This window comes from Heptranchias perlo, chromosome 17, assembly GCF_035084215.1.
Source record: "Heptranchias perlo isolate sHepPer1 chromosome 17, sHepPer1.hap1, whole genome shotgun sequence".
NCBI classification, from domain to species: Eukaryota; Metazoa; Chordata; class Chondrichthyes; order Hexanchiformes; family Hexanchidae; genus Heptranchias; species Heptranchias perlo.
Window position 1 is genome coordinate 16,714,473 of NC_090341.1, and position 10,444 is coordinate 16,724,916.

General features: G+C 36.4%; 1 protein-coding gene across 4 annotated transcripts in view; it reads left to right on the plus strand.

The window, feature by feature from the left end:
• The window catches only part of nol8 (nucleolar protein 8), a 51,984-nt gene extending 42,400 nt beyond the window's left edge, over positions 1 to 9,584 (plus strand). For all 4 annotated transcript variants that reach the window (XM_067998624.1, XM_067998625.1, XM_067998623.1 and 1 more), the window contains 6 exons: positions 609 to 692; positions 2,620 to 2,909; positions 4,477 to 4,609; positions 5,672 to 5,739; positions 5,905 to 5,987; positions 7,649 to 9,584. In XM_067998624.1, coding sequence (XP_067854725.1) covers positions 609 to 692; positions 2,620 to 2,909; positions 4,477 to 4,609; positions 5,672 to 5,739; positions 5,905 to 5,987; positions 7,649 to 7,702 — 712 coding nt within the window. In that variant the 3' untranslated portion in view covers positions 7,703 to 9,584. The remainder of the gene's footprint in view (positions 1 to 608; positions 693 to 2,619; positions 2,910 to 4,476; positions 4,610 to 5,671; positions 5,740 to 5,904; positions 5,988 to 7,648) is intronic.
• Positions 9,585 to 10,444: the final 860 nt, after the last annotated feature.

Sequence of the window (10,444 nt, forward strand, 5' to 3'; positions counted from 1 at the left end):
ATTACTCAGTTGCTCTTTTAAGGCTGTAGTTATAATCAAGTGATCAGGTAACTGCAAGCTGTGAGGTACAGCCAGAAATATCTCTCTTATGTTGCAGGCTGTGAATTGTAATTTGCCTGTTATACAAGCACAGAGCTCTGTTCCTCAGCCCGTAAATGTTTTAATATTTTGAGCATCTGTTTTTTCAAAACATTAAAGACTCTGCAGTAGATTTATAAAGTGGCTAGGTCCAGTGGGGATCATCTGAACATTTTATAAAGCCGACTTCATACTGCATTAAAGTTAGACTCACTATGTACAACAAAATGGTGTGAGACAGCTTCCCAAAGCAAACAACTGACACTGCTTCACATCAACATGAAAATGCAGTACAGCTGCACCCTAAATCAAGTTTCACTGTATTTACACCAGCATTTGTCCAGTTAAAATGTTACAAAATACTATCCTCTCTGATTCTACATAAGTTTTACAAAAGTAAAGCATTTCAATCACACCCTTTTTAATTTGGTAATTGCAAGCACTTATAATTTCACTTTGTTGTAGTACCTACTGTATTTCTTATTTGGAAGTCTATCAATATTTTTCCCCAAAATGTTCCTTTCTTTCAGAGATGTCTCTGTTCTGCACTATGATCCAACAAGAGAAGATCATATTGTCTATGAAAGCAAGATTGAAGAAACCAAGAAAGAAAGGTAAGGATCATAATTTTGTTACTGAAAATGCTGTGTGGTGCAAACCATGGTAATCTACAATTATATATGGATCATCTGCCTTTCACTTTGTTTTCAAATATAAAAGTATAATTAGGTTTTTTGTGTTTCTGTAATTTGTCCATTTGTCAGAATGTTTGACAATACTGTCATTTAATTGTGATATATATGCCAAGAACCATAATCTTCGTGATCATGCTTAGTTCATCTCATTGAAACATACAAAATTCCTACAGGGCTCAATAGGGTAGATGCAAGGAGGGATGTTTCCCCTGGCTGGGGAGTCTAGAACCAGGGGTCACAGTCTGAGTAAGGGGCAGGCCATTTAGGACTGAGATGAGAAGAAATTTCTTCACTCAGAGGGTTGTGAATCTTTGGAATTCTCTACCCCAGAGGGCTGTGGAGGTTCAGTCATTGAGTACATTCAAAACAGAGATCGATAGATTTCTAGATATTAAAGGCATCAAGGGATATGGGGATGGTGCAGGAAAATGGCGTTGAGGTAGAAGATCAGCCATGATCTTGTTGAACGGCGGAGCAGGCTCAAGGGAACAGATGGCCTACTCCTGCTCCTATTTCTTATGTTCTTAAAACAAGGACTCTATACAGCTTGTACAACAAAAATATAGAGTTGCCTTTCCTGCCAAAATTGATTAAAATTGTGCGGTGGTATGATGCACTGATGGTCCAAAACATTGTGCTACAGAATGGTGAGGTATGGGTTTATGATTGTGAGTTCTTAATCTGGGTCAGACTTGTGTGAAGAGGATTAATGCTTTTTCACATCCCTCCCAATCAGACTGCAACAGGACAAGTGGAAATCTGAGAATGGGTTCCAAAGAAGAATCACTTTCATCTGCTTCTGTACTTTCACAAAATGAGGCATTCTAAATCCAATAAAATTCAATTCCCTGCATTATTTGGTAAAACTACAATTTTCAAATATAACTTTATTCTTAAATTTACAAGTTGAAATGCACTTTTTATAAAAGGGTATTTCATTTTCAAATTTTTAATAAAATTAATGCAAAATCTTGCTGTGAAGAATCTGTACAAGTCATTCAGAAGAAGCAGAGAGCATAAAACATGCAATTTCCCCACATATTAAAGCTGTATTGAATTTCATCACTTCATTGTCTTGAAACCTCAACCAAATGACAATAGATTTTATAGTATATACTAATTCAAGCCATTTGCGAAGGTTTACTGTGATGGCACAAGTGCATTTGCTTGTATTACTGGCTTTATTGTACTGCCTTGTTTACATATCCACCTTTGCCACCCCTGAGATTACATAAAAGTAATCAGCTGTTAATGAGTATAGTCACTACTGGGGCGAAAGCTTTATGGACATTGTAATGTGAACCATCATGTCAGTATTCGATGGCATGAGGCAGTGAGGGTGAGAGGAAAGAAATCCATTTTGGAATGAGATTGAAACCTCATTAGAAGAAATCTAGAGAATGTCCTTCATAAACTTGTATAAAAAAGAGGGTAAATATGAGAGATTCAACAGCTTTCAAGATTCCATATCATTATAAATAATACTTATATTGAAATGTTTCAAAGCACAATGCAATTAGTTACTTTTTAAGTGCACTGATTGCTGTGTGAGATGGGAAACCATGAGCAAAGAGCAATCTATTGAGCTCTTAAATTTTTTTTCTCAACAAGTTGAAAACAATCATTGTAAGAGTGTGGAAAGTACCTCAGCAGCCCCGTTGAGATCAATAGCTTTTCTTGGGATATGGTTCAAGACAGTATTGGAACCCCAACATGTGGTACCCATTAACCTTAGAAATTTGATCTGAAGTTTGTGTTCCATTACCGAAAGATAAGTTGACAGATATCTGAGCCAAGATAGACAAATTTACATTTTAACCAATGACTTATTTCACAAATGTTCCAGCAAAGCAGAAAGAAGAAAAAGGAGAGAAGAGGCTGAGAAGCTTCCAGAAGTATCAAAAGAAATCTATTATGATGTTAATATGGACTTAAAAGAAATGTTCAGTTCCAGTACCAAAGAAAAAGAAGTAGCATGGGATAAGAAAGATGACACTCTGGTTCAAAGTACTGAGACTGAAACCAGCCAGCACACTTTTGATTACCTTTCTAGTAAAAATGCTGTAAAAGAAGAATCAGCTGATTTTACATTTTCATTTTTTGAAGCTGCGACACATGATTGCAGTCAAAAGCCAGGTAAAATTGTTTCTTTATGACTACTGCTGAATTAACAGTCAGAAAAGACTTGTGTATATTTTGCACTAATAAGGTTATTTTTGAATATTTTTGCTGATCACTTTCTCACTTTTGGTACTAAATTTCAGCTTTGAGTGATCCTAAGCATGATACAGGTCAGAAGCCCAATGAAATTCCTTCTGCTATGCCACAACAATTTTGGCTCAGTGGTAGCACTCTCGCCTCAGGGTCAGAAAGAAGGTTGTGAGTTCAAGTCCCACTCCAGAGACTTGAGCATATAATCTAGGGTGACACTTCTATGCTGTACTGAGGGACTGCTGTCTTTCAGGTGAGACGTTAAACCGAGGCCCTGTCTGATCTGTTGGGTGGATGTAAAAGATCCCATGATGCTATTTGACAACGAGCAGGGGAGTTCTTCCCGGTATCCTGGCCAATATTTATCCCTCAACCAACAGCACTAAAACAGATTATCTGGTCATTATCTCATAGCTGTTTGTGGGACCTTGCTGTGTGCAAACTGGCTGCCACATTTCCCTACATTACGACTGTGACCACACTTCAAAAAAGTACTTCATTGATAGTGAAGTGCTTCGGGACGTCCTGAGGTTGTGAAACACGCTATATAAATAAAAATTCTTTCATTCATTCTTTATCCTTCCTGAAAGGGCAACCCTGCTGCATTAGTCTGAATTTTTCTATTCTTTTAGCTGCCCTTCTGAGTGAGGTTGCTGATTTTTTTTTAATACCAAACTATGAGCAGTTTGCACTGTGGATCAGTACCCATTGAATTAAGACTGCTCACTTTCCTTTCACGTATAACAAAACACTTCAAGCGGACAAGAAGTAGGAGAGAAATTAGGAAAGATGACATAAAGCATAGTCAAAGATGGTAAGTTTTAAGGAAACTTTTTAAGATGGGGAGAGCGGTAAGAAGGCAAAGAGCAACAAGTTCCAGAATGCAAGAGCATAATGTGATGGCTCTGCCATTGATAATGGAGTGGAGGAAGGGGTACCGTGCAGTGAACCAGAGTCGGCAGAATGGAGGATGCACGCTGGGATGTAAGGCTAGAGAAGGTTGCAGAGTAGGATGGAGCAAAGTCATGGAGGGATTTGAAGGAGAGGACTTAGAATGGATATATTAGTTAGAATGTATTTTCTACAACCTTTAGGCCATATATTGAAGATATAATTTATGAAAAGAAACTGTTGATGTTGAAACTAATTTCTGTAGGTCCAGCACATTGAAAAACCATCATGTTCCCATCGCTGTGGAAATAACTCCATATCTGGAGAGTCATCCTGACTCATGCACCTCTTAACAATAATTTTCAGAATGACATTGGTAGAGATCGAACAGTAACTTATTTGAAAGTATCACCCCCCACATCAACAAAAGTAATTGTTTTCCAAGCTTACCCATCAATCCTTCCCTGTTCAGGAAAGCAGCTGATACTGGGACTCACCAGAGTAAGGGAATCACACTTCTATCACACTGCTACACTGTTCTGCATATTGAATCTTTTAAATTCAAAAGTGGCAATTTATGGCTTATCTTTTACTGTTTCAGAATTCTATAAGATTGAGTCAATGAATGTGACAACATTTCCATGGCAAGAAGATCCTCGATTCCAAGACAGCTCCTCTGAAGATGAAGACAAAGAGAAAGATTTAGAAGATCGTGGAGATACCATAGCAAAAAAGTAAAGCTAACCTTATTTTGTTTAAGTTAGAATTGCACTGAACCTTTTCTGTAGATATAAAATGGTACACAATCTGATTTTTGTCAAGATACTTAAATACTTAATACAAGCAAAAATAATTAATGCACGTTTCAATTAGGGTCAGGATTATTAGGTTGTTCAATATGAGAGAGAGTGATTAGAGCCAGCCAGCAGGCATTCAATTATGCTTCATAATCTATGTCTGGGATTAAACTCGCTGTTGTCGAATTTTATATCCATGAGTACCCAGATGGTTTAAAATTGGTTGGAAAGTGCACACAATGAATGTTTTCCAATTATTTGTTTAATCGTAATTTTTAACCGTGTTTATTCTAATTATAAAAATGTGACCCAAACTTCGCTTGTTCTGCAACTTCACTATTTTAGTACCATACTTGGATGTTATCACAGTGACAAATGATGAAGTTAATTATTCAAATAAAACATTCCAAGATACTGCTCTGTAATATATTAGAAATACTGCTGCCAGTTTTATAGAAAAATATCGTTTAAGCATAAATGGAACAGCTTAGCACTTTAAGCATCATTCAGAAAATGAGGCTCTAGGCAAACAATAATTTTTAATGTGGCCATATTGAACAAATATTGTAAGCTCCAGTAATTTTTTTTTCATAAGTTTCAAATTGTAGACACCAGTAAATTAAGCTTGCAGCTTAATGAAAGCATAGACTTTTAGATCAGTAACAACTATTGTTTTTTATTTTTTTTTAAAAAGGTGATGGGACTAGAAGCTTAACTCACACGTATTGAAACTCAAATCCAGAAGGAATTGTGTATTTCTTCTAATAATTACAAAGTAATTCATTTTACAAACATTCAGATGTTATGTTGCGATTTATCTTTTACAAATCTATACTTTTTTTAATCAAGTTTTTGATAACTTTTGTTGTAAAATTATGGCTTCTTAAAGTTTCTATTTGTATTCAGAACATCTCTTAATCAGATCTTAATTATAATTAGGAAAGCTTATTTAAATGATTGTACACTTCAGTGACTTTTATTTTGGATTTTTTTTAACAGTGTGGTAACATTTCCTGAGAAGAAAGTAAATTTATTTTTCTTCTTCAAAGATGACCAAAGACTAAAAGGTAAAATGAGTGCAGTGCAAAATAGGCTGTATTGTACTAATGTTATTGGATTAAGATATAGCATTGTTTTTGTTTCATTTGCTCTTGTATGGCTTTGCAATTCTATTGGCAACATTGTAAGTAGTTTATGGCTCAGTAAGACTCATGTCTCTCTGTTGCATTTAGATGGCCCTAAACTATTTTGTCGAACTACGGACCTTGAAGATGAAAAAGATAACTGGGAAGAAAAGCGAACTTTTTTAATTGAGGTAAATGATTTCATATATAACTTGTTCTATTTGCATAACCGATGCAAAAACAAAGGATTTTTGTACAGGATAATTTTTGTGCTTAATCTTAGTGATTGTCATGAATGTTCATACCAGTTAACAAAATCACATTTAAAATTTACAAATTTATAAGATTTAAAATGCATTTAGGGCTGATTAGTTTTAAAAAATACTCGTTGTCATCAGGTTATCATTGCCATCTAGTTGTTGTTGTAGTTGTTCTGTTAAAGTATACATTTTCTTCCCCAAATATTTCCTTGTTTACACATCTCTGTTGGTTCTTCATCATTCTTGACTGAGATGGCTTATTCCAAGGCCTCTAACCAGTAGTTAAGAGTCACACTTTATTGAGATCCTCCTAAATCTGAAAATAATTCGGTATGAGAGAGTTATGGATATGAACTCTTCCATCGACTCCATGGTGCAGTACATGGTCCTCAACTCTAACCTCTTCATTCTTTTTCAAGCTTTGATTTATATACAACCCTAGTTGTAACCAAAAATATCATAATGTGGCCCTAACTTTTGACTATTAACTTCAGATTATTGTCTCCTTGATCAGACTGGGGTATACCAGTCAGCCACTGATTACCTTAACAGCCACAGAAACTCCGGCAACTCCACTTTTTGGTCCTGCTTGGCATCCTTCTGAACTTTGGCCTTCATGTTCATCTCAGCTGTTGACTCACAGGATAACCTTTGAACTTTGATTCGCTGAGGTCCATCTCTTCATCCCCTGCTCCCACCCAATAAGGAGAAATTGTTTTATGCAGAGTTGTTAGGACAAACAATGCCTACCAGAAACAGTGGTGGAAGCAGATTCCATAATGGCTTATAAAAGGGAAGTAAATAAATATTTGAGAAAGAGAAATTTTAACAGGTATGCGGAAGGAGATGGGGAATAGAGTGAATTGGATTGTTCTTTCAGAGAGCCAACATAGACGCAGTGGGTTGTAAAACGGTACGATTCCAAATCCCACCTTGACTTTTCATCTTGCCTTTTCAGTTGTTTTTCCCTCTATTTCTGAGCACCCTCATTCTTTATCACTCTGTCCACCTCCCCTTCAAAATTTTCCTACTCTTACCATCCCTGGGTCTTTTTCTTACTGAAATCTTCTTCCGCACTTGGTCAACGCTCTGTCTCTGCACCAAGCAATTCCTTATCTCCGGTGATTTCAACCTGCATCTCAATTCACCTACCCCTACCTGTGCTAACTTTCTCACTCTCTTCTCTTCGCCTCCCTTTCACCCTACTCATTGATTTCCCCACACATACATTTGCTATGATCCTGATATGCTCCAAGTGCACATCTCCTTCCCTCACACCCTTCTTTCCGCTCTCTGATCTAGTGTGTTTGAAACGTGTGTCTATGTGTATTCTTACCTTGTATCAATTCAGCTGTCCCTTTTGCTACCACCTCCGCCAAATAACTGATGTGCAAATTCAAGTCTGATGAGAATGGAGGATTAGGGGATATCGTGATTCTCAAGGGTGCTATGGCAGAAAAGGTTATAGAGATGGTGCCCTGTTTGGATGATTGGCACATCATTTGTGTGTGGATCTGAATGAAGGTGGTAATCTAATCCTTTATGTAATCTTTTCAAAGAGATCCTTGCATTTTATTCCCTTTTTTTTTTAGGAGTACCGAAAGAAGCACAAAGATGCAAGAAGGAAAATAAAAGCCAAGCAGTAGATCTGTATTTCTTAAATTCATGGGAAATATAATAGTAACATGCTGTGAATTCATGCAGAAATCTTATATTATGAACATGTAAATATTTGCACTTGCCTATTTTGACCCATTCTTTGTAAAGACTGTACAGTGAGTCTTTTATTTTAGTTCTTGATTTCATTACTCAGTGTATTAGCCATGAGTTGGTGAGACATAGATTCATACATGTGATTAGAAATAGGATGGCTCTTGATCTTGGCTGAGCTAACTTGGAAGCCTGAGATGAGACAAAACACTTGACCACCAGGGAGCAAAGATCAGTATTTCCTCGTAGCCAGTTGTAGAATGGAATTGATGAGGGACTGAAAACAGGTCCCGTATCCACATCTGTTCATAGGATCGGTGCAGGAAGAAATGAACTGTTGCAAAAGTAGTGCAAACTAGAGGTACAGTGGCAGGGGAAGGATTTAAAGCTAGGCTTTTTTTTAGACAAGATGATATATTGCATTTTTTTTGTTTAAAAAAATAAACTTAAGAAATTGTTTTAATGCTGACATAAATTTATCCTCATTACAGTATCAAGAGTTTCTGTTCATTTTAGAAGGGTCCTCTGTGGGAGCTACAAAACTCCAAATGTAACTGTGAGGAAAGAGGAGACACTACCCCTAGCAGCTTATTGTTCTCCAGGAAGATGACCCATTTAATGACCACAAGTAAATTCACCCATACCAATTCAAATGGTGAACATTCTTTCAGGAGGCAGAGAGGGCTATTTTGAAAATAGGTAATACGAATGTGTGTGAGTGTCCCTATAAGAATAATGATTTGCTTTCCTCCCAATCCAGACATCTGACGCATACTACCCAAGTTCAAAGCTGATGCATGCCTAAACAATGTCCATGGCAGCCAGAATGAGTATGGGTAAATTTACTTGTGATAGTTAAATAGTATAAAATACCTGGAAAATCAAATTCTGCTGGGACTGTTGTGGATATGATAAGTTTTGGATTAGTCTGATAACATCTCTAACCTATTTGTGGTGACTTCAGAACAACCCTCTTTTGTATTATTCTTGGTGGTTAGAGGCACGAGTTTTATTCAGCCTTAATTAGCAATTGAACTCTGATATGTTCAGCTCTTTCTCTGTTACAGGGATATCAGTCCAAGCAAGTTCTGCAAACTTTCTAGGTCAGTTTTCTAGATTGGGGAGATAATAAATCAATATTGTAATAGGTGTGCTTACTCAGATCCATACTATGTATGTGCAAAGTAGGTGCATCCTTCCTTCCCCCACCTCCCAAAAAAAATTTTTATTCTAAGACTGCCATAACTGTCCTTTAATCATAAATGATAATTATCAGCATTTTAAGCTGACATTCGGCGTTTCACATGAAAAATCAGCTTTCTTTCAATGGCTTATATTAACAAACTCTAATCCCAATTGGATCAGTTGGAGAGCAAAACTGAAGGCTTTTAGAATCAATCAAATTATTTGGAATGCAGAACCAAAAGTTATTTGAACCATTCAGATCAGTTGGAGGATGGGCGTGAAGACTGTTAGAGGCAATCAGACTTTACCTTTTCACACTGCTTGTTGCGCAGGAATTTAATTAACATAGGAGTTGCTAGACAAAAAAAGACCAAGTCCATCGAGTTTGCCTTGTCACATGATACAACATTAATGGAATTGTTGACTAATCATAGCAATCAATCTCTATCAATTAGTCTACAACAGACTCACACATGATGAGGGTAAGTACTTAAAGGATTCCGAAATGCTTATTATGTTGGAATCTGATAACCTGTTCGGCAATGTATTGCTATATGTATTATCTACTGATTTATGCTGGTTTTCGTAAAAATTACATCTTGCAATAAACTCAAAGTGGTGGTTTAGTCTGAACTATGTTTTTTGCATTGTGGTTTTCTGCTGATTTGGAGAGATCTGGAGTACACAGTGGTATCCTGTACATATCTCATTAGCATATGGGTTAATTTTTTCATTCTGCAAATTGCTATCCCAGAAATTTCATATATAAGGTCAGGTTTGAGTTGATAGGAAATGCAGGCTTACCTATGGAAGCTGATTTTTATGCAGAGCAAGAATAAAGAGCATTGGGAAGTAGTATTGAATGACTTTCACACAAACATTGACAAAGAAAACTTCCAAGCTTGAAATAAACACTTGCATTTTCTGTTTTTATATTAACCTATATCATCTCTGACCAGCCAACCAAGTTGTTATTGTGTGGTTACATGTTCAGACTGACGGTGACAGCTGTCAGTGCAACTTGATGATCTTGCAGGACTGTAGTCTGTTTGAAGATTACGCTCTGTTTAAGAACTAGAAAACAAATCATTGGTATTCTGATTCAAGATGGATTTTTTTTTAAAAAGTGGAGCAATTTAATTTTGAACCTATGTTGCAAGAAAATTTGCCCTGTTTTTAAAAAAAAAAACTTGAGGATTTTGTCTTCTAAAGTTGCTGTTTACTTCTAAAAATTGAAGAGCAAGGAGGAAAATATTGAACCCAACATGCCCTTCAGAAATTATTTCAGGTTGTCATTACTTCATGTCTTCTGCACTCATGAACCCTTTTTATCTCTCAAGCTTAGTGAGTTGATTGATCTGAGTGTAAGGTGCCAATAGAAAATGTTTGCTTTTTAGCTTCTCTAGTTCATTAAATAAATACATCTCTTGGTATGGAATTGCAGTATGTTGACCAAGAAAGTTCCTCATATGTGTTGGGTTCCTCCAGTTATG